General features: G+C 35.3%; 1 protein-coding gene across 2 annotated transcripts in view; it reads left to right on the top strand.

Moving 5' to 3' along the window:
- LOC140155798 (tetraspanin-9-like) overlaps positions 1-21,811 on the top strand; it is a 51,049-nt gene extending 29,238 nt beyond the window's left edge. The window contains exons 3-6 of one of the 2 annotated variants that reach the window (XM_072178765.1): positions 14,176-14,373; positions 15,004-15,189; positions 19,189-19,332; positions 19,994-21,811. In XM_072178765.1, coding sequence (XP_072034866.1) covers positions 14,176-14,373; positions 15,004-15,189; positions 19,189-19,332; positions 19,994-20,173 — 708 coding nt within the window. In that variant the 3' untranslated portion in view covers positions 20,174-21,811. The remainder of the gene's footprint in view (positions 1-14,175; positions 14,374-15,003; positions 15,190-19,188; positions 19,333-19,993) is intronic. The other variant, XM_072178763.1, reaches the window with a different exon arrangement.
- The last annotated feature ends 3,260 nt before the right edge of the window (positions 21,812-25,071 follow it).

Genomic DNA, 25,071 nt, shown 5'->3' with positions numbered 1-25,071 from the left:
AATATTGACTTAATTCGGTTTATTGAATCTACAAAGTCTAGACAACCCCCGAAATAATATGAATTAATCGGAAATGTAGAACTTGAGCAAATCTGTGCTTCCATTCCCTGAGCATAATTATTGGATCGAGTCGTAATTTTGGTCTTCTTACACTTCAGAGGAGGTCAGTGACTCGTAGAGAAGAATACGCTTTTGGTAGTGGAGTAATTGATAGTCCATCAATATTTATATCTGCGATGGAACATAGACAACAAAATGGATGGAGACAAATAAGAAACATGTGTTGACAACGTAATGTGATTTGTCATGGAGTAACAGATATACATGTACACCGGGATATACACAGGTTAACTGCATGTATATACAGAACCAATTTCTAACAAAACAATTCATATTTTATCTGTGCATTTTGTTTATAGTAGTCAATCCTTTGTCACTACTTATTGTCTTTAGTTGGTAAACAATTAGTTGGTAAATAGCTTGTTCCTAAATCAATATGTCTTAGATTCGATACTTGTATCATGAATTGTGCTCGAATGCAATTGCAGTTTTTATTAAAAGTCATCGTAAAGATCAAGACGTCTTGATTTGTATGTTTGTAACGAATGGAATATTCACGTGGAGGAAATTCGGATTTGTCATCACTTTTAAATAAAATAAGATTTGAAGCTAGCATTCGTCACCTATTATGTTTAGGACACTGTAGGGTAGCCTACTTGATGACATTAACTCAATAAGAACAAAGAGACAATATTGGATATTGTTTGTTGCATACCGTATAGGCCTATATACAAGACAAAAATGTACGATAAATACTTAATAGAAAGATAACCAAAAGTTCATTTCAAGAAATGAGTATTTTTTGCGCAATTTCAAGATGTGCTATTTTAGACAATGTGTGATTTGAGGCTGAAACCATTTTGAGTCGGTCAACTTTACATGCCTCATTAGGCTCAGTTGCACGGAATTGCCTGGTGTGATCACCAGTGATTCAGTGAAGATAATTACAACGACAGCAATCATGGCAATAGACACTTACTGAATGATTCAACTCAACTGTAAAAAGACCTCTCTCACTTGCGACAAATTTGTCCTACTTTTAATATTTGTTGGTTGTTTGTTGCTGCTGCTTATGTTGCGTTCATGTTGTTTTTCAGTTGCTGCTGCTGGTGGTGGTGGTTGTGATTAATCAAGTGAATGATGATGATGATGATGATGTGATGAGGATGAGGATGACGCATTATTACATTAGATATGGCGTTTTATTATTTCGTTCCAACTTCAAGAATTAATTTACAAACATGAATACTAAATCAATTCTGTTTTTGTCTTAATTTAAACCGTTTGAGACAGGCCAAAATCAGAGGAAAACACTCCTTAGTGAAAGTCCTTATGTATAACGCATAGATCTACCATATTTACATTTCTAAACCTGTACTTGACTTCATTTCAAATAACAAACCCATTCCGATGAGAGGATCGGTACACTCATAGTCTAACTCTTCAAGTCAATTTTGTGTGTCTTGTCGACTTTCAATAGTATAAAAGCCTCGTCTTGTATTTGTATTTGATTTGTTTTAATATTTCATGAGAAGAGATGGAGACCGCTTATTTCTTATTCATAAAAGATACTACACGCGGATATGTTTCCCCACACAAGTCACAAAACTAATATTTAATGTTATAAATTTTTAGTTCAATTGACTGTTATTTCTTTACTGCTAATTGTTGACTGTGCTTTGCTGTTCGGGTTGCTAACAATGTTGAGTCAAATTCAAAACTACATTTAATAAATAAGATCCTAAAATGATCCAAAAATCAAGAAGAGGTACGTATTTTGTGACCACCTCGACGGAAAAGTAAGAAAGAAAGGGAAGTAGGTCTCTTGAGTGTCTCGTGTCCCTTTGATCAAATGCGATGATAGTTTCGCCTGGTGGATTAGAAGTCGTGATTCGGTGGTTGGGTATCTAAGAGCGAGGCACACAGATTAACAACTCTCTCAAGGTATTGCAGGCGCATGAATAACTTGGATCAAAATCATCTCTGTGTATTGTTTTACAATGTTGTAAACAAGTACCATCTTGCACTGGTCACAGAACTCATGGTTATGTAACTTGCTATATAAACTATTTTGTGCGTAGTAATTTAATATGTTATGTCATATACCTCGAATTTCGTATTGTTTAATTGTTGATTTAGTTCTGCATTTTAGGTTGATATAACTGTTGAGTCAAAATCAAACAGACATTTCATTAAATACATCGAAATGAACATGATGGTGGAAAAGTCGGTAATGTCGGTAGAAAAGTTAGAAAGAATAGGAAGTTTTAATTTTGTCTCTTGCGTGTCTCGTGTCCTTTTCATCTAATTGCCGATAGTTTCTCCTGATGGATTTGAAGTCGTGCTTCTGTGGCTCGATGTCTCATAATGAGGCACAGAATTGCACCTGGATTGCAACTCTCAAATTACTGGCAGTTGCATGAATAACACATGAATAACTTGGATCAAATCATCTGTGTGCAACGTTTTTTACAATATTGTAAACAAATACCATCTTGCTGCACTAAACTGTTTGGAATTTTTGATTAGTGATTTATTTCAAACAAAGCGTTTAGTAATGTAATAAATAAGTGATTTAAAAGTTCTCCTATTTCTTAACGTGTTGATAATGTTCTGCAATTTGGGTCGCTATCATGTGGAATCAATATCCAACATACATTTTAATCAATACAAGATCCTGTCAAAATGATACAGAAGTCAATAAGATATTTTCTAGCCGTCTCGATGGAAAAGTAAGAAAGAAGAGGAAATTATATGTTGTCTCTTGAGTGTCTCGTGTCCTTTTGATCAAATGAAAAGGAAGTTTTTTGTGGTGGATTAGAAGTCATGAATCTGCGGCAATCAGCGGCATAGTGTCTTATAAATGCATTTGAATTGCAAGTCTCAATAATTGGCAGTCGCATAAATCCCTTGAATCAAAATAATTTGCTGTTTGTTATTAGACTAAGGGTTATTTTGTACAATAAATAAATAAATAAATATATATATATATAAATAAATAAATAAATAAATAAATAAATAAATAAATAAATAAATAAATAAATAAATAAATAACATCTCATCAGTTTAAAATATTTTGAAAATTACTTATTTTAAACAAGACAGTTTTCTGTAGGAGAAACTGGATAACAAAATATGTTTTTTTTTTAGATCGAACAAGTGGTATTATATTAACTTTGGAGATGTTTAAGGTGCCTGGTAGCTCCTGGTGTATTTCGCCTTTTTCTTTCTACTTTTCTTTTTTAACTGTTCGAGTAAATAAACATCAAAACACGAGAGAAGTGTCGGGAAACCGACCGCTGTTAATCGTCTTTTTTACGTATTCCTTGTCTGTATAAACCATATAGCCGCAATGACATTAGATCAGCCATGGTTCCGGTGTGTCGGACATCGTTGCACAGTAAACACGGTAAAATGAGGTCTATATCACGTCGTGTCGATTCTTAATGGTCGCTTCATTTCCTGGAATAGGAACTGAAGGGCAGGGAATCGGAACAGGATGAGGATAGAATGACGGACGAGATGAAGTGTAGGGTTAAAGGGCTTAATACGAACGAGAAATAACAATGACATGGTCTCAGGTGTGCTGATTAAAAAGGACACAATTACCCGGGACACAATTAAACAAAATTGAAGATATTTTGTAGTTGGAAGAGATAATCTAGGAGTGGAACTTTGAGTTTTATTGCACCAGGAACACAGGCTCTTCTGTCGCAAAATCAGTGAACAAGATTCAAAATGTCACGAAATGAGTAAAATGTCACGTCGCTTGAAGCTGACACGAACATACTTACTAATAAACATGAGTTCCTCTCATGTTTGAATGTATTAGAGCATGTCAAATTAATGGTTAAGGTATTGTGTGCCGTCTTTGAACTGGGGTCAAAATGACCGAAATAATATATGATACAAGAGAAATCTTACTCTGACTATATTCTTTTTCTGGATAAAAAAATAACCTTGTAGACCACCAATGCAGGAGTGTTGATTTCTATATGTGAATCACCTCTCTAGACAAAGGGAAATACATGTATGTATAAGAAGAAACCAACGTCAATGGTATATTTGACTCGTCCACCATTATTCCACTCCATCGCTCCAACACAAAGACTCATCCCACGTTCTTTTGAGTCGTCACAAGCCACGGCGCCTGTATAATTCTAGTATGACGTTGAATTCTGAAACTCTGTCAGACAGTATTTAACCTTGACTTTCTGACGAATACAAAGGCTTACCGAAAGATGGAGATATTTGAGTCATCAAGAAGAGTAATGAAGAAAACTAAATCCAATTGATTAAGAAAAAAATGAAAATATAAAAATGCCTTCTGATTGAGTCACAAATTTAATTCGCTTGATATGAGAAAGGCCTGTTTTAAACATTGTATAAAATAATTATTAAATGAAATTCTAGGGTGAAACATTATGACTAGTGCCTTTGTGTGAAGCCGGTCTCAAAACCTACCGAGGATATAGGTTAGGGGCATATCGGATGCTCTAACTATTCAAATCTTTCATATATTGTCAACCATTGTCTTAAACATAATCATGATTATTCAAAATAAAGTACAAAGCCCATCTGCCTCTCATTAACTAGTATTAAAGAGGTTTTATTGTGATATCATAATGATTCAATTGCCTTGAACATATTTTTCAGCTGCCTTTTTCATAATTGACTAATATTTATCTGGAAAATGTCATTGTAATCAAAATGATTTCAATATGTAACTGTAAGAGATTCTCTTAAGTATATATTCGCAATCGCTATCATCCATGATGGTTCCAAATGACATCAAGTAAGCAACGATTTTTAATACAAGGAGCATCTACACAAGCTACATTTTAAGCTATTTTGTATTTAACAGACTATGGTCCTGAGATTTGACTTGGAAGGTTTACAGAAAACGCATTAGCATATAAAACCAATTTATTATATTGACCATTATTCAGCTTCATATCAAAATATCCAGTTCAATTTTCAAAATGTGAGTACAAACAGTTGTGGTTTGAAAAGAAAATACTATTTGAATATTAGAGTATTGCCTTCACATGTGCTATGTTAAATACTAAACTTACGCACCCACTTAAGGGAATATAAAATATATGTACATCCTATCATCTAATCTCAAAGTACATTCTAAGATCTAATAGTAAAATCAAATGTCATTTGGGAAAGAGAGGCGGACATCGGCGAGAGAGTACATTTGTTTACTAAGTAAATACAGGTGGTAGCCTAGCCGCGCATCTTTACCGGTATTCCTTATTCAAGACATTTCCCAATGGTGGCTGGCGTATTGAGGGTACTTCCCTTGTCCAGGTTTGTCCTCGGGCCATTATTCAATAATAATTTTCTTTTTTTCCCCAAATATAAAACTTGAAATTTTGATGTGGATCGTAAAACAATATATATATTTTTTTCAAATATATAAATTGCAGAGCATTATGTTTTAGGTTGAAAGTAAAAGCGTGTATTTTTAGACCATGCCTGTCAGTACATTCTGAATTTTTAAATGCTGCTCATGGTGAAGGGAAGCATTAAACCTTTATTTATTCATATAACTTGTCTCCATAAAATGAAAACAAAATAAGGTTTGAATCTAATTTCAGGTTTATAGCACAACTGACCTGTGTACGGAAATGAATGGAGGGATTGATAATTGCCATTAAATTACACAATATCATGGATAAAATAGAGAAAATGTCGTAAATTTTGTGATGAGGAAACAGTTTAATTGAAACGTAAATTACTTGCACAGTGCTATAGTATTAGAATTAGTGAACAAAATTATTTCTCTTATTGTTATAGTTCATTTGGTTTCCTCAAGACAGTAACATCCGCTTGTAATACAAGCGCGATATCAAAGGCGGTGCAGTCACTACGCGCCGCATCGCACGCTTCAGATGCACCGCCTTTTGATCACGCGTGTATCACACGCGGACGCTATCGTACTGTCTCGAGGTAGCTAAATATACTATAAAACTAGATAGATTCTAAAATCAAATCGTGAAATGTAAATGTTATTTTTATATTGTTTATAATAATTGAGAATATATAATCATACATGAATTCTTGATTCCATCTGATCAAATACCTTCAATTGGAGGTTTTTGATCAGATATTATTACAAGGGTTTTATATGCATGAGTAATCCTGGTCAAATAGACAATGACGTGATAAATGAAGCCTGACATTCAGGAAAATAATACGCTAAATAAATAAATAAATCGGTAAATAAATAAATGACAAAACGAAAACAAAAAGCATGGGTTACGTGTACTTTAGCACACTCAATTTCATAAAACCATGTCAATATAAATGAAGCAGCGTCTTTAAAAGAACCCATACAGGCAGGAACCAAGCTGCTCTGGTCGGCCATATACAGCCTAAGAGGCTAATCTATAATTCCATTTCCGTATGCAATTTTTTTACAATTCTACTGTCATTACCATATCGTATTAGGCAACTGGCGCTGGATTTATATTACAATCGCTGGCGTTGAGCGATTGAATTTACTAAATAAGAGTACCAAAATAAAAATAATTTTCATTGGACCAAATCTCCAAAATAATCGCTTACCGCTAGCAATTAAACTCAATTTCCGCTTGGTTTATGTTGGACCATGGCAAGAATTCATGAAAACGTGATGGCGAGCATCATTTCTTGTTTTTAATCTAAACAATTGAGATTTTATTTTCCCTCGTCCGTGACTAGGGACCAAATTGTATATGAAGAGCCTTTTAAATGTTGTTATGATTATTATTATTCTGTCGTGTTTGTCTTGTTTATTCTATATGTCGTGAGTTGGATTTTAAGAGTCATATTAAATTGATGGAAAATCAAAATATCCTTGCGTTGAATTTATAGTTTGAATCGTTGGCGACAAGCGATTCCTTGGCTCGCGTCGAGGAACCAATCACATAACGCTGGCAATTGCAGTATATTTTGAAATCAACCCATGTTGAAATAAACAGAGCATTAAATAGAAGTTCGAAGTCGCCATCACAGGACTTACAACGTGAATAAAGATACTGATATTAGAGTGAAAATTAAATGCTTTTAACGTTTGGAATTAATCGATTGCCCTGGTTATGGTTATCAGAAATCACATGAACCGAAAACTTGAAGTGTTTTAATCTAAATGGTAATTTCATAATTGCACTTGGGCCCTACGTATTGTTAAGCTGACCATGTTATAAAGCAATTGAAGCAATCTCTATAATCGTAAATTTATACGGTATATACATTTGAACAAAACTATAATTCCAAATATTAAATTTACTTCGTTAAATTTACTTAAGACATAAATCGGTCTCAAAATTGAAATTATAAGCAGCCAACAAAGCCTGCTGCTATAGGAAACCAGGATAGGAAATTGGGAATATTATTTCAATTGGCAAGTTTATGAGCAAAACATCGAGAGCAATTTTAGTTGATATCCGAATCTCATGAATTCTAATTTAACATAAATTTCCATTGAATTTGTGCGGCAGAAAGGTCGTCATCTAATTTTTGCATAATGCGCGTCAGTAAATAACCAGAAAGACAACCAATTAGTGGGATATAATGAAACATTGGAGCAAATCATCGGAATATATGATGTTTGGATGTTCCAGAAAAGTATTGCTTCCCCTATGTAAAATACATCACAATTCTAGACTTGTCAAGATTTTTGAAATAATCAAATACATATGTTTTAATGTCTAGTATATAATAGGCTAACGGAAAATCAACCAGTGTGACCTGGCCATGGTGAAGGTGGTCGCCGTTAATACTGTGGCGTGTCAGGGCATTTTACAGGACAGTCATGTGTCATGGTTCATCTGCCCAGCATTTTCCAGATGAGCCAAGAGGCGAGCGCGGATTTGATTTGATTTTGAGATTTGTTGGTCCTGCAGAGATTTTGAGCCCGCAGGACCTCTCTCACCAAAGGCAAAACCCTTAACCAGTGTGCTACGAATACGATGCTCTACTATTGAGCATATTTTTACTACAAAAGCTAAAGATTTCCAATGGTTTTATCAAAATAAAAATGTGGCATTCAATATAATGGTCATTTGAAATCTCTTATAAGCTCCGTAGTTGTTTTATTGCTATCTTATCCCCACAAAATCCTTTAGCATCCAGATATCAAAGGTCATTGTCAACAAAGTTGCATTTAACAAAATAATACGAACTGCAATTTGAATAAGCACTACTACATTATTATTGTTGCGCATCTTGCCACAGGGAAAGTGGTGTATGTCCCTAGCTGTATATCCGGAATAGGCAATTCGTAAGCATGGTAAAGCATTATCATTTCATATACCAGCAAGGGAAAAGTGCACAGACATGATAGATGGATTGACGACAAAATATTGAATTCAATAATATTGTTTCCGCGAAGTAAAACAAACAATCATCAATCATCAAAGAAAGGCTACAGTGTCAGTGACATGGATCTGTACCTGATGTATCTGATATCGCCATGATAAATAATGTTACATGCATCACCTTATTTAACCATTGTGTAATACATAATTGTTGTAATAAGGTTATGCTGAACATTGAGGTTATGTTGAACATGCTGACTTTAAAACTGTCTGAACAACTCTGTAAAATCCTGTTAAGCAATATTGGGCTTATAAATATGCGCGTATGTTTACCGTAGAAACCGGAAACTGGATAAAGCATACTGATGTCTTAGTTGTAATACACTAATGAATAAAGAAGATGTAATGAATTAGAAATAAATGTAATAAAATTCATTTAACAGATGCTCCCAAAACGTATGTGAACAAATACAACAATGATATGTGAACAAACTATTATACGTACAAGAGAGATCATAATGTTTGCTCCAATCTCGGTCCTGCCAATTGCTACACTGATACTTTTTATTCTTTTATCTTAACTTTGATATTAATGATATAAGAAGTTTCATTTTTGACCAAATGAATCATTCAAATTGTATGCTAAGATATTAATAGGGAGTATAGTAGCTATGGTATTATAATAACATATACATGCGTGTAGCAACATTACCATGACAACACTGTGTATACCATACCAATCATAGTGCCTCATCTTTTCTTGATCGAGACGATGACAATGTGTATTTTTAATGGTGATGAGCAGTGATGAGGGCCATAACTTTCAGATAATAGTGGCGATAATGTGTATGCGCCATATGGTAACTGAAAACGTATAAACCTCGTTCAGTACTGGCAAGTGATAATTTCAAAAGAAGTCCATTCTACCCGTAATTGAATTCCTCTTTCAACAAAAAACCATAGCAATAATTACCTACCATGGGACTTTGTGATTCGCACGAGAATTGAACAAAACACATTGATTGTTTTCCTTTCCTGCATTAAGTGATTTGCTGATGAATTGCAAAAAACTTTTTAAAATTCAAACACAAAGTTCCTTAGGGGCAGTATATAGCCGTAAAACAAAAAAAGTGAACTTTGTTGTTGACCGTACTGAACCTTGCTATCAAAATATATATGAAATATCATCTTTTGTGTGTCATCGACCGGCCGAACAGGAATCACTCAATGATGTTGTTGGTACCATCATTGACCATTAATGTCAATTTTTACGTTAAATATTTAGCAATCGGGAACGTGTTTATTACAGTCAAATCAACTAATTCAACAAACATGCAAATATACTCATGTGATTTCATCCCATCTTTAGAATCATCCGATTGTCTCACTTAAAAGATTCTATAAAAAAAAATTATGATCGAAGTTAAAAGCTTGTATCCCTCAGATGCCGTTTAATATTTTATTGAACGTTTGGCCCATTTCTTATGCGGCCCATACACGTTCAATCGTATTGATCAATATCAAAGAGCCTAGATACAAGAGTGGATACAAAATCTACCATTGAACACGCACAATGGTAGATTTTGTATCTACTCCTGCATCTAGGGTCCCCAATATTGATCAATATTTTGATCGTGTATAGGCCGCATTACCCAACGGCATGGATACCCAGATTTACTCATGTAAGTGGGGGAAATGTTCGGAGACAGAAAGTAAGCCAAACACCTGATCAGCCAAGCTTTCAAAATTCTTATTATAGGACCAGCCGGTGGGTGAAGCTTCGGTCTGATTTGGATATGTACTCTAGATACATGTATGTCCCTATTCCTCCACCCCGGTAGCTCAAATCCATTCCAATCGTTTCTGTTGCACCTGCACACTTAGCTACACTTTAATACGGATGCATGCCATGTGAGGAAACAAATCTAATCCCTAAAAATCTAACAGGCTTTTTCTAACTTATCAAGGAAACGTTATAAACATACAATAAGCTACCGTGCCGTGTGAGAATATAATAAAGACATCTTTCAAAACAAAACAGCAACGAAGATGCCTTCTAACCTTTATGGAAACATCCTCTGTCTTAGATTTCAAATCTTGCTGCAAAGATGGTCATCCGGTCAGACACATAACAGAGGATGATTTAAGGAAGCCCCATCATGCACTGCGAAAGTGTTATCACTAGATTTTCAACTGTCACTTTACTTGTCAAATCCCATTGAACTCTGTGCAAAATATGTTGTTTTAGAATTGTGCGTGTGTCATTATTACTTAGTCGATTTCAGAACAAAAGTGATGTGTGTTTAAAGGATAATTCACACCTTCTGTAGATACCATAAAATGTGAAATCGACCAGCATCTTCACAGCGTTTTTGATGTAAATATAACTGTACAAATTCAAATTAAACCATGCACGTGCAGTACGTCTATATGCAGTGGGCGAGTATAGTGGTGTCATGTTCGCTCACACAGCTATGCTAACCGCAAGTAACACAGTAGAATGTTGGGAAGTGCTTAACGGGTTAGGCCATTTTTAATCGACTTTCGAAAAGTTTTTTGATACATTCATTGATTTCTCAAAAAGTAAAAATCGCAGTTTAACAAATAACGGTTCAAATGAAAGCCATTATTGGGGGCTAATTGTTGTATCACTATGAAAGGCTTGACACCAATATAAACACTTATTTCGGTGACCCAAGTTCATGGTCATTTCTGCTCACGCACTTTTTTACAGATGGCCTAGAATTTCATATTTCGGTTTCAGCGATTGCCCGAAAAAGGTGGTATGTTTTTGAAAAGCGTTTCCGCTTGGAATGTAGATAGTTGTTGTTTCTATTACTGTTCGCGATTTTAATTTATGCACTTTTTAGCCGACAATTTTCAATGCATTTTACATAATAGAAATGTCGCTGGCATAAATACCGATATTTTTAACAGTATCGTTTTTTTAAACCAAAATATCATAAAAAAGAGTTCCCAATACTTTTATGAAACCATAGATACCAAATCGGACTGCAGGTGATGAACAGATTTTGAACTAGAATTAAAAGAACCAGCGTAGGCCTTCTCAAAATGTACTTTCTTTAAATATCGAGTTGTTTAATTTTGGACTGCTTTTTCCTTGTTTTTTATAACAGGAAAAGGCTTTACATACCCCAAACTTCTCACATAGTCTTGGCTAAGTGTCCGTTACTGGTTGATATTATTAGAATTAAACGATTTTCATGATTAACTTACTTTTACCGCAATGTTTTCCCTTGCAATGTTCAAATATATCCCCAAAATGGCGTTGCTTTCAGTCTCACATTAATGACAAGGTTATCCCAAGATGTGTGAGAGTTTCTGACACTATATTCACGGGTATTCTATAGCTATTCAAACATATACAAATTTGGCTGGTTTGCGATAAGCTATACCATTTTCACCCTGATGTGGTAGACTGGATCCTTCAGTTTTTCAACAACTACGCACGGTCATCGGGTTGTGCTGTTGGTGAATAAGGCAACGTGACGGATTGTGGGTAAATAAAAGACGCCGTCATTAGAGGCCAGAAGGATTCAGGCTACTGATATGGCAGTGACATCAGCACTGTATGAATTTCATTACACTCCCTAGCGTTCGATCAAAGCGCTGATGTACACTCGCACACGCTTAAAGACGCCGCATAGATGCGCGAGCGAAACAGCTGCTTCAACGTGTTGACGTCACTGCCACATCGGGGTGAAAACTGGTATAGGTCAGGCTTCCTCAAATAGGTTTGTTGAAGCGCCACATGAAATAAAAGACTGAAAAGCGCCACTCAATGGCTGCGAAGCAGCTTTCGCGGTGCTTTAGCACGGCCGGGGGAGTCAGAGTGAAGTTATCGTTTTGTTTTTTTAAGTTGAGGTGCAAATGACGCCATTTGGTGCAATATTTTGCACTATTTTAGCCTGTCTTTACACGGAGAACATGGGAATTTATTTATTTATTTATTTATTTATTTTAAATCTAAACGGCGCCTCGCGCCACTCGGGAAGCCACGCTATTTGCGGACCCCTGGTATAGGTAATAGATGACTATGAAAACTTTCCGCATACCGAATATGGGTTTAGCCCATATTTAATTGCCTTTAGGCCCTAGGATTTATTTTTAGAAAAGAAAGCCTAAGACTGGAGCCTAATCAATTGAGAAGGAAATGGATTTTGTCACAATAATATCAAAATTAATATCGTCCATAACAAGAAGGAATGCATCACGATTTTTTTTATCCAGCTATAGTATTTTAATTGATTTACACTGAACATGAAGCTATAATATCTCTACTATATAGCTTCATGCACTGGACATTTGCAGACCGACCTTCTCCATGTAGCGAGTACCACATTAGATTGTGTTTACAAGAAATATATAATAAGCGCCACTTCCACGAAATGTCCTATATGCCAGCAACTTTGATGATAATATATTATCTACAACATCACACCTGTTTTTCAAGAACTCTCTTTTATCTATTCACCTCAAAGAAAGGATTAGAATTATTATAATAGAATCCCTGACCGGATGCAACGCATTTTTAATGAGTTGCTGAGGGACTAGAAATCTTTATGGTCGAATGAACAACGTATGACCACTACACAGGTCAATGGCCTTATTGTGTTCTGGCGGGTTATTTAAAAGCACAGTCCCTGAATTTTTCCAGACAAGGAACAATAGGAACAAATTGCTTGGCAATGGGGTCACATATAATCCCAGTCTATAGTGTGATCAGAACATTATAGGCAGGTAATCATTATAGTATAATCAGTACGAAAAGTCCAATGCGATTTTTAATGTATTTTTAATGTATTTTAAAAAATTCAAAGAACCACTTTTTAGCGGGAATTTTTGCAAGTTACACAGCTGAAGTTGTAAAATGGTTGAAATACTACAATATTACGGCGTAAACAAGAATATGTTTGTTTGGTCTTTGTTCCTATAGCCACATCCTCTGGACACATAACTTCTTTTACGGATCCAATTTTTTTTCCCTTTTGAAGTAAACAAATATATTGTTTGCCAGTGTTTCTCATTTCCTTTGCATCATCTGATCATGGTGTTTTATCTAGGACATTGATTTTTATACGATGAAATTGAACGGAAAGTGACAACTTGAGCCTCCCGGGAAATCAAGCATAAATGCTATATAGCCTAGTCGACTAAATTTTGCATTTGTTTTTCCTCTAAATATTACAAGACATTTTCTGCGCTGTTAACGTATACAATAACAAATGATTCGATCACTGATAAGGTTGGCATTTATATGTTTTTATTAAACAACATACCTATGCCGAAAATTGATTTTGTGAAGATATATATTGTGCTGTTGACGTCTTTATTTTGTCGATAACGACGTTGTATGAGCTGTCAAGGTATCCATATATTTTTTCAAATACCTGTTTTAACTGACAATCTATCTCAATCGCAATTAATTGTAATTCTTACGTTTATCCACAGGCTAGTCCAAATCTTGTTATGGATTCTATATTGGCGCCATTCACTGATTGTATTTCATTTTGCTCAACCTACGAGCAACTTTTGAACAACATCCTTTAATTCCCTCTTACACAGCAAAAACTATCTAAAAAGTTTGAGTGCCAGATTTAAACCCCGGTATGTTGTTTAAGTCTGTAAGGTTGTATATTAGGATTCTTTGCTGTGTATAACATACTTTGTTAAGAAAAAAACCTTATCTGGAGAAAATATAGCAAACATTAATTGTACTTTACTAGCGTAGCGTCATCATATTAAAAGAGAAAATCTAATCATGTTGTTTTGTTTGTCTTTCCAGTTGACAGGTATAGGTCTTCTTGTGACTGGAATATATATGTACCTGGGGTTCTTGAGTGGGACTTATGCCGTGTTTCTATCTGGTGTTCCCTACCTCTACGTTGCCTATGTTCTCATCGGGGTAGGATTCTTTATTATTTTTATATCCATCATTGGATGCATAGCTGCTGCAAGAGATAGCGGTTGTTGGTTATTAACGGTAAGTATTTAATATTAATTGGCCAATTCTACAGTCCCTGAATGGATCTATAGCTATGTACTAATTATAAAAACTCACAAACACACAAACAAATATACCAACAAACAAAGAAACAAATAAAGTTCAAGATCATAGTGTGCGTATCGACTACAAAAACAGTCAACCTGGTCTCTCTAATACGGTTTTCAGTCTGTATGCGACTGAATCCATACTCATAATCAGTCTTTATGAGATTATACGGCAGTAAATAGCGCCCTCTGTTTTACATTAAATTTGCTGTTGGGCAATATTACATTATTAAAGGCTTCTATTGGTCAATGTTACTCTTGAAATTGAACATTGATTTTACAGCCGATTAACCTTATGCAATTTTGCTCGTGCAAACGCGTAACATGAATCAAATGCTCGCAGGGAAAATGAGACCAAGCTATTATTTTTAGCCTATAGGGTTGTTCACCTAGAGGTAAAGTTTTACCCAAACGTTCTAACAGTGTAATGTCTAGCTTCTAAACAAATTATACGTTTACAAATTAGTGGCATGAATTTGTTTAATTGCTAGACTTGGTGTTTGGAGGGTAGTTGTTTAATTTCAGATTATTTATAATTGTTTTCCTATATTTTCGTTCTCAGTTTTACTTTCTCATCGTAGGAGTAATATGCGTGGAAGTGTCTATTATCATCATTGCCTTCGCTGGACTTAACCTGCAAGACGAAGTTCACTCGTACATTCAAGAATCAACCCACAAGGAGATGGTTGTGTATAACCATGATGATCATGAAGATTTCACTAAAGCATGGGATACTCTTCAACAAGAGGTAAGCTATAGCTGCTCCCAGCATGCACAGCGGATACGGATGCACATCTCTGCGTAATTATACAGGGCCAGGGGATTCCCTTTATCATTACAAAAATTATTTGAAGAAATCAAAGAGCCTTTGGAGTAAATATTCTAGTGTAATGATTGACAGACACAATTTCAATCAATGACTAAAAGTTATTTTTGTAACCGATCAAAAACCAAACGTTTTATATCAATTTTTAATTTAGCCTGAAAGCTATTTCACATAAATTTTCAAAAAAATCCAGAGACAAAATGAGGCCATGATTATAATGTTGATTGTTGAAATATCTATTGTTGATTTCGAATGAATGATGTCACGAAGTCGCAAATTTTAAAATCAAATTCCAAAAACCAAAACAAAGTATTGCGATGCAGATATTAAGTAACAGTGATGAAAACATTTAATAGGTGTAACTTTCTGGTGAACTGTTGCAGTGGATTGTGGAATTGCGTAAGCGACAGCATAATAGTCATTGTTTGTCGAAAAAAATATATACGACACAAATCTGTTGCAAAAAAGCAAAAACATGTTTAGAATACTAGGAAAGATGTTGTGATTATCACAATCCGTATATAGTACGTGACTAGCAATAACAAATCTCATCTGTTTTGATGTAACAAATCAAGATTAGCCTAGTTCTCAACAAGTGTGCATTAAGCTCGGTCTCTCCACATCTATGTCTTAATTTGAATAAACGAAGTCACAGGAAACAGGAGAATAATGATATGTATTAGAGAATTCGTGACTGTAAACACAGATGAAGCCCGAGATGAAGTTAAAAATATTTTAGATATTCTTCTTTACATGAAAAGTTAATGAACGTTAGTATGCCTAATTGGTTTTAAGATGGGAAAATGGCAGTATGGTTGTTTCTAGAATATCCTTTAACCCAAATATTGGAACATTATCATGTCAACGTCAAGGAACACGTCCAGTGTTGTTTAAGAGAGGATTCCACAGAGAGTTACTGCAAGCGTCATTCGCTATGTATTTATGTGAAACTGTCATCAATAAAACAGTAACTGCTGATAAAGCTTTCTCTAAAAATATCTTTGAAAATCGTTTCTGCCACTTTTAGCTCTTACCAGGATAATAAGAAACTTTCAATAAAAGCGATGTGTATTTTCAAGTATATTGTCATCTCATAATTATCATGAGTTGGATACGTTCATTTCAAGATGGCGCTGTTATAAATGCTAGTAAATCATTTGAATAAAAGGTCCCAAGAAAAGGGAAGAAAACGCTCGTACTATTGTAGTACACACAATGTAAGGTATATACTTATGCCAAATTGAAAGCCATCACTTTGCAAATTGTTCTAACATTTGACAAATTCTATCACAATTAATCGGTAGAGAGTATTTGAAATATAGTAGTAAAATGTGCATCGTTTTGTACAATTATGCTAAGATTAGATGTCAGATTAGCTGATTTATATTTCATACATGCCCATGACGTCCCAAATGAATTGTTTAAGTAGTACTTGTTACCCGTGATAGCTGATGTTAGTAGGTTAGTGGCAGGTTTAAAATCAAGACATGAAGGCGATGATACTTCACAGTAAATATTGACGCCTTCCGTGACATCGAAATATTCAACAACTTGTCAACATTACAAATAATGTAAAGTCCATGTCTGAATATATGAGGTGACGCTTTATCAATTAATGATGAGAGGGACAAGCCGGTTCAACTCTGTACATGTTTTTCGGGTCTTTCTGTTGTTATAGTATCGTTATCGTAAATTGAAATCGACAAACATATCCCCATACCAAAATACTCGTTTACTTTCAATGTCTCATTAGTAAAATAATGGACTATAAAAAATGGATGCAAAAATGTGTCTCTCAAATGTGCCAATTCAACACTTGAAGCGTCATGTCACATAACAGTATCATATTTCAGAGACGTCTCATTTATCACATACTCCCTAGTTTCAAAACCCAGTCGCAAACGATATAAGTAATTTTGATGAACGTGCCGGCGCAGTGGGAATAATTTTGTGAATTGTGTATAGGCCTTATCAGGGTTGTAGCTAGCCCAAGTTGAGCATATTGAGTGCCTGCCAATTTTACTATCCAATTCATGAATTGGATAGTAAAATTGGGATTTTTTTACTTCAAAACATTTGATTTTGGCCATTGCAATCTAAGTGCGTTCTGGGACCATTTGTCAGAATTTGCACAGATAGATATAATTTTTGCACAGGTAGATATTTTCTAAACATAGGAAAGCTTATTCTAATACACTCTGATTCGTTCCGATGTGCTGCATCGGGTGCCGAGCTGTCAACAAAGCTCGACGTATGTGATATCACAGACCCCCGTATGTGAAATCACTGACCCGTCTTTGAAATCAGAGACGTCCGGTTATTACGAGTGCCCCCGAACTGAATTGAGCGCATGCATCTTTTATTACATAATGGGCCAATTATGACCGAGCGCAACGATGTGTGACATTGTAAATGTCTGCTCTAGTTCTGGCAAACAAAATGTGCTACCAATGACATTGTTATAATATAATTAAATTTTATAAAAAGCTCTTTTATTTATTATAAAACTTGTATGGTGTAACTTGTGGCCCCTTAAAGCTTGTTTGGTTGGTCAAGTAAACATTAAACATTGACAACCAATTATAGATGGCGTTCTTTTCGTTTCCACAAAACCAGTACAGGCAAATTAGAGATATTTTAATATCTCTAATTTGTCTGTACTGGTTTTGTGTTAAAGATAGTTGTCTACGCTGCCCTATCTGTTAGTGGTACACCATATATCTTGAAAAAATGGTTACATAGTTTTAAAAAATATCACTAGTTTTGAAAAATGTTACACTTCTTGTTGACAGGTTATTGACTATGACTTCCCTAAAAAGCGTCGATGAATGCAAAAGAAAGATGTATAATATAAAGATCATTTCATGATGCAGTCATGTCTACAGTAGAATTCACCTCGACCTTTGCAGGACTTAAACCCCATTAAAAGCTATTAAACCAATATAACACTCATTGAAACAGCTCAACTGATTAAATCGGATCTTCTCTGGCTGTGCACATGTGTCTGTTTTATATGTGCGATATAGCAATGAGCTGCTATAATACAGCTTCAGTTGGGTAACCGATTATAAAGGAAACGCAAAGAAACAATGGTAGTGGACCTTTGTTCACGAAATGAGACAATGGCCTGCTTTTTGTTAACCAGCATTCTTGAAAATGAGCAACATAATGATTGTTGACTTAACACGGTTTGGAAATAATTTCTTCATATTTTTGGTGTTATCTGTCGTTTACATATCCTTCCTAAAACACAAAAGTGCGACCCTTTGTCAATCACCTACAGTACCCAGTACCGTTTTTTTGTGGCATCCTTCAGAAGTGAGCGGTCCGATACCAATATTTTCGGTCAAATCTCCATTCAATTAACACGGGGAGTTGGCTAGCTATGCCTTGCCCTCACTCATATTTTACAAAAGTGCGACTATTTCTCAACATCTAACCTAGCTGTAATTTTAGGTCATGTTAGAGAAATATATTTGCTAGAAGTTTGGAGAATAAGTTAAATATTGGCTGGTTATTTTTCACACAGTGATGTTAACTAGGCAAGTGCCCATTCTTCCAACATACATCATTTGTAGAGGTCACGCGTCAATGGTGAGAGCACTGTGTATTGTGTATAGGAAAACGGACAGTAACTGCAGTATGTAGCTTTAGGACTATCGGTGGTAGATACTTGAGTACATTGTACGCGATACGTTTAAGCTGCCAAAATACGTTTTTCTTATATAAGGAGTGACTTGAGACATTATCATTATTGTCCCATTGTCTTATATTGACTTTGGCCATGTTGAATCAACGTAATTTTGCTTTCTTATGTGAGGTGTGTGGTTATTATCCTGTATATTTTGACGGAAATTAATACTTTGTACATTATCAAGGCTATAAATCAATTAATGTTGCCGTGTTCTTTGATCATTTCAGGAAAAGTGTTGTGGGTTTGACCGACCCAATGACTGGTTTCAGTATGCAGGTAAAACATTCGGAGTGGGAGACACACCAGACAGTTGTTGCAAAATCTATCAAGTAGGCTGCGGAAGATCAGGAAACGATTATAGATTTAAAGAGGTGGGTATCAGCTATTTCCCGTTACTTTCAGAACACATTTACGGAATACATACAAAACCAAACAAAAACTGACTCTACGGCATTCACCGTGTGAATTTGTGGAACTCTTCATCTGCTCTGTATATTCCTGGACGTTAGCCGTACCTCGCCATATCATAATTGAGAGATTAAGATTTACACCATTTTCGTGATTACGCCCGTAAAACATTGTGAAGTGATTTTTAAAATTAATAGTGAGACGCGGCGTCGGGCGCGGCAAAAGGCGTAACAAATCGCAACCTTTCTCAGAAGCTTTCAGAAAGTTCTCGCCCATAATCTCTTTTTATCATGTTTGTGGTTAGTTGTATTTTCCTGTTTTTGGGAGTATTCCGTCAATAAATATATTTCAAAATATACTTTCAAAATGTTGTTTTTGATAACATAATTCGGAATCTCCCCATGAGTAATAATTTTGGTATTCAATTGATGATATTTATCTAAAGAGTTCGTATCCTTTTCAATGGCATGAAGATTTGGTCACGTTTACTGGTCTTGGTATGTCATGCCCATGGGTCACGTGCGTATTTATAAATATATATTTATTTATAAATATATATTTATAAATATAGTCGAAGGTAGCTGTTTATTAACACCTTTCTCTATGTTATTTTTTCATCTGCAGGGTTGTGGTGACGCCATAATGGATACCGTAAACCATGGCCTTCAAGTAATTGGTTCCGTTTGCGTGGGTTTCGTCTTCCTTCAGGTCATCCTCATTGTCTATATTCTCATTTTATACTACTTACTAAGATTTGGAGTTAAACAAAGGTGCTGTTCGGCTGGTGTCTACGATACGGACTGATAACATTTTGATGATTATGTGTATCATACTAATATTCCGACTTCGGTGCCAGTACTGATTTAAATGGGAAATCACAGCATATGTATACACTACTCAAAACATTAAATGATCATACTTATTTATTGACGATTTTCAAAAGCAGACTTGACACTGTAATCATTTGAGTATCATTTCTGCACACTTGTACTAACGAGTACTGAAGTCCCATATCACTGAAACACCTTGGTCAGCAATACGAGAGCAGACAAAGAAAGTCAGTTTTTGATCTTTTAATTTTTGAAGTAGTGTAGTTTATCATGTCACGCTAGTTTTCTTGAGAGATTTAAATGACATGGTCAATGAAATGGAAGGGTTGTACGACCAAAGGTACAGGGAATCAGTGCGATCTATTACGTGACGCGGCCTTTGTAGTTGGAATTGATATCGTCACGTTTGCGAAAAGAACGGAGTTCTATATGACCGATCTGAAAGAGGATAGCGATAATTATGGACACGAATAATAACATGCAGTGCCTTGCATTGCTTAACAAAACACACTTTAGTTTTGTCTAAACTAAAGGGAATAAAAGACCACTATGATCAAACACCTGATTTTACTATAATTCGAAACAAAATCATAATTAAATAAGCGAGTTGTGGCTACTCGTTTCGGCAATGACGTAATAATTGACCGGCCGTTATAAACAAGTACAGTTTTCATGGTTTTCGTATGATAATTCTTTATTGGTAAATCAAAACTACATGAACTAGAATGGGTTTTTTTACAAAGGGCAACAATGCCTAGCAACTGTTATGTTATTCATATACCATATCTGTTGCCAGTGAATCACTGTGGCTGGACTATTATGATTCTCACTGGTTATTATCCATTAAAATGCATTGCCAATGTTTTTTAAATTTTTTATTGTATACAAATGGTTAGATAGATATGTGACCAAATGTATATTAACACCTTTTGCTACCTTACCCAACGACAAAGGTACATACAACATAGCTACCCCAATGTTGCTACGATTGCTTTGCTTACAAAGCACTACACAGAATAAGTACTTAAGACTGTCCCTGTTGAGAACAGGTTATTGGCGAGTTAAAAAATAGGCGAGTTAGAAAAAGGCGAGTTAAAATGGCAAGTTACCCCCTGCAGTGTTTTCCGGAAAGTCCACGTGGCGAGTTAAAATGGCGAGTTACCCCCTGCAGTGTTTTCCGGAAAGTCCACGCGGCGAGTTGTGAATTTCCGGAAAGTCCACGCGGCGAGTTGTGAATTTCCAGAAAGTCCACGCGGCGAGTTGTGAATTTCCGGAAAGTCGACGTGGCGAGTTGTGAATTTCCGGCAAGTCCATGTGGCGAGTTGCTCGGAATTTCCGGAAAGTCCATGTGGCGAGTTGTGAATTTCCGGAAAGTCCAAGATTTTGAACCAAAAATGCAGTTTTGGTCAAAATTCAAAAAATTATTATTTAAAAAAATTGATACCATTAATGTATTCTTTGACTCATGTCCGTTCCATATTATACTTTATCATATAAATAGATATCAGCCTTGATTTTAAATACTGCAATCAATAGTTATTACAAATACCATTAATACTGTACAAATTTGCCTAGGCATTATGTGTTTTGACTTTGGCACATACAATTTGATTTTTTTAAGGATTTTATTTATACTAGAAGAAGAGGGCAGCCTATGCACAGGCGAGAGTAGCACTGCCTCTATATACTAATTCCCAAGATCATTGCAAGCCCGAGAGAAATATATATGATAAATGGAAATTGATGTTGCTGATTTTGGCCTAGCAGCTTTTTAAAAAAACAGTACTTAATACACTGTGACATTTTTATTTCACTGTTGGGATTTCATCATAGTGTTACTGTAACTCGCCACTGGGACTTCATAGTGTTGCTGTAACTCGCCACTGGGACTTCATAGTGTTACTGTAACTCGCCACTGGGACTTCATAGTGTTACTGTAACTCGCCATTGGGACTTCATAGTGTTGCTGTAATTCGCCACCGGGACTTCGTGGTGTTACTGTAACTCGCCACTGGGACTTCATAGTGTTACCCATGGGAATATCTAAAAATAGCCTGACTCTGTGGGGGGTAACTCGCCTTTTTAACTCGCCTTTACCTAACTCGCCCATATTGTAACTCGCCTAAAACATGCTCTCGTCCCTGTTTTAACTAATGTCCCAAGTAACATACGTTTACGAAACTGGGCCAGTTTCGCGAAACTCGGTCGTCATACATGAAAAGATTTTTTTTAATTTTAATACTTACATCGTGTGATTACTGATCATGGCCATTGCGTATACAATTGTCGTAAGTTTACTACGAGTTTCGAGAACCTGGCTTAGCTGGAAGCTACTTGAAGTGCCAATAAGAACAACATTATTTATTGTGTTAGCCATTCTACAAATTAAAACACAAACGAACAGTTAGTTCTATTCGAATTGGCCATGCATGCATAAATTGTTAATCTTATTGTAATACGCACATCGCGTGATTGCGTAAAAACATACTACTGAGTTTCGCGAACCGGGCGCAGATGGAAGCTACGAGACTACTTTCTGTTCTACCACCACTGACACCTCATACATATTTTCCTGTGTAGGATCAAGCAAATGTTCACTGGAGGATCGTGGAAACTACCACTGCATCCCTGTTTTATTGCTTTTCAAAGTAAAATGCTAAAACCATTTCAATGTATCCAAAGGTCCAGGATAGTGAGATGTCACTGGAGCTGGAGCTGGAAGAGATAAAAAGTTACTATATAACCTATAAATTTAAACACAAACGAAATGTTAGTTCTTTTCAAATTTTTTAAAGGACGCTTTTTATTTTATTTTGAAACCAAACAATGGGATGACTTGGGCCCTGAGCAAGACTACTGTAGTCTTGCTCAGGGCTCAATTCATTTCAGCAGTCAGTGATAATATAACCATTCCGGGTTATCCGACTAACAATATTTATTAAACATTTTCAAAAAGAATAAAAATGTTTGCAGATGATTTATAATTATATGTGCAACTCTTGCAAGTCTCTGTAATGATCTCGTTTAAATCAAAACTAGCCATGCACTTATTTTATATTATAACCAATGAAATTTTTAAAGAATGTACATTTCTAACAAAGGTGTATTATATTTCTATGTATAATGAATTTGTAAATATAATTTTTATATAATGAACATTATACAAAGGTCTCAAAACAATTTTAAAAAGATGTACATTATAGACTGGTGTTCTGTATTGTCTGTATATAAAAAATTAGTATCTGCATACATCTCCGAAACTGATCGATTGTTTTCGATGTCTAATCTTACCGGAATATCAGCAATTGAAAGTTTTGATGCACATATTGCGTGTCTGATCTTGGCTTGATTTTATTTCGATTTGTCCAAAATAACGACATTTTGTGAAGAGCAGTATGTGCATCTTACTGTAAATGACGGTGAAATGTTACTAGACAGAGCGATTCTTAAGGTATCGTTATAATAATTATTATTATAGTGCTATACAAAATACCCAAGAGGTGTACGAAGTCCAAGCACTACTTTGTGTTTCAAAGACTTTACAATATCAATCTTTTCTTCAAGCCCTTGTCACTTGGAGAAAATGATCCAGGTTTGATTAAATTAACAAAAGTGCGATTTTCAACACTTATGCAAACAGTTTTACAATAAATTTACAACGTCTTAACTTAATCCAAATTATATATAGTTTGCTCAAAGTTTACGCAACTTACTGTTGTAAGTTTTTGCTATTTCCATAATCATATAAAACTCCGTATCCACGTCTTACCTAATCCTCGTTATTGTAAATCGCAGGAAGTATGACCCATTATTCTTGAAGAGGTTCATTAGGTTTTTGAAAACTCATAATATTCATTTCGTCTTGTCAAAATTAATTTTGTTTTACTAATCCACTTTTGGGCGCTGGTGCGCCCTCTGTTGGTGTGCAGAAGTTGGATCAAAAACATCACTCTGATAGCCATCGCCCAAGATGGTTGAAACTGTCAGATCAGAAAAACATAATTGCTTTTGACAAGATGAAATGTATATTATAAGTGTGACCCAAGTAAATACATGTAAGCAAAATGAACGTACTTTTATATGTTGTATATAAATCAAGTTTAATGCTGCATTGTAGTCAAGAAATATCTGTGCTTAACTGTTTCTATTGCACTAAGATAAAATGCCTACTGCGCCAAAACAAAAACATAGGCTATGTCTCAACTCTCAAGGCACCCTGACCCTGCGTTTGATTTTGTAAAATCGTAAAATTAATTTTCTGCCCGTTTTCCTTCAAAACTTCGAGAAAAATAATCCCAGGAACTATATATAGTCACAACTCCCAATTCTTGTTTTGTTTTCTTGTAATTCAGCATTACCAATTGCTATTTATTGTAGCATCGAAAACCAAAACCCGCATTTTGTTGTATGATCCCTTCACCATGTTCACAAGTTGGAGAATAGGCGCTACTGTACTGCAACATAACGCTGTTAGACAACGAATACATACAGGGTGTCACAGAAAAGCGGTCCGACGAATGCTGTGATATTTCAAAATGTGCTTTCACCAATCATCAAAATGATTACTCATGTAAAAGCCGCATCGTTTGGCTGTCATTAGCAAAACCCAGTGACTCAATTTGTCTAATTTTCTCAAAAATCAAACCCCTTTTGTAAAAAGTGAGACATGTATCTTAGAGTAAATTTTATGAGAATTTCAAAAGTAGGTTTTACAGTTCTTGAGTTATACGAAAAAAATACCGAAAAATGTATATTATCTGTATTTTTACCATTAACTCAAGAACTAACAGATCCGTCTAAATTTGAATGTCATTTTTTAATTCTCAGAAAATTTGCTTTACGATAAAGATATCACTTGTTCCAAAATAATGC

The sequence above is a fragment of the Amphiura filiformis genome, chromosome 6, assembly GCF_039555335.1.
Source record: "Amphiura filiformis chromosome 6, Afil_fr2py, whole genome shotgun sequence".
NCBI lineage: Eukaryota > Metazoa > Echinodermata > Ophiuroidea > Amphilepidida > Amphiuridae > Amphiura > Amphiura filiformis.
The sequence above is the reverse complement of the archived record's forward strand: the minus strand, read 5'-3'. Positions and strand labels throughout refer to the sequence as shown.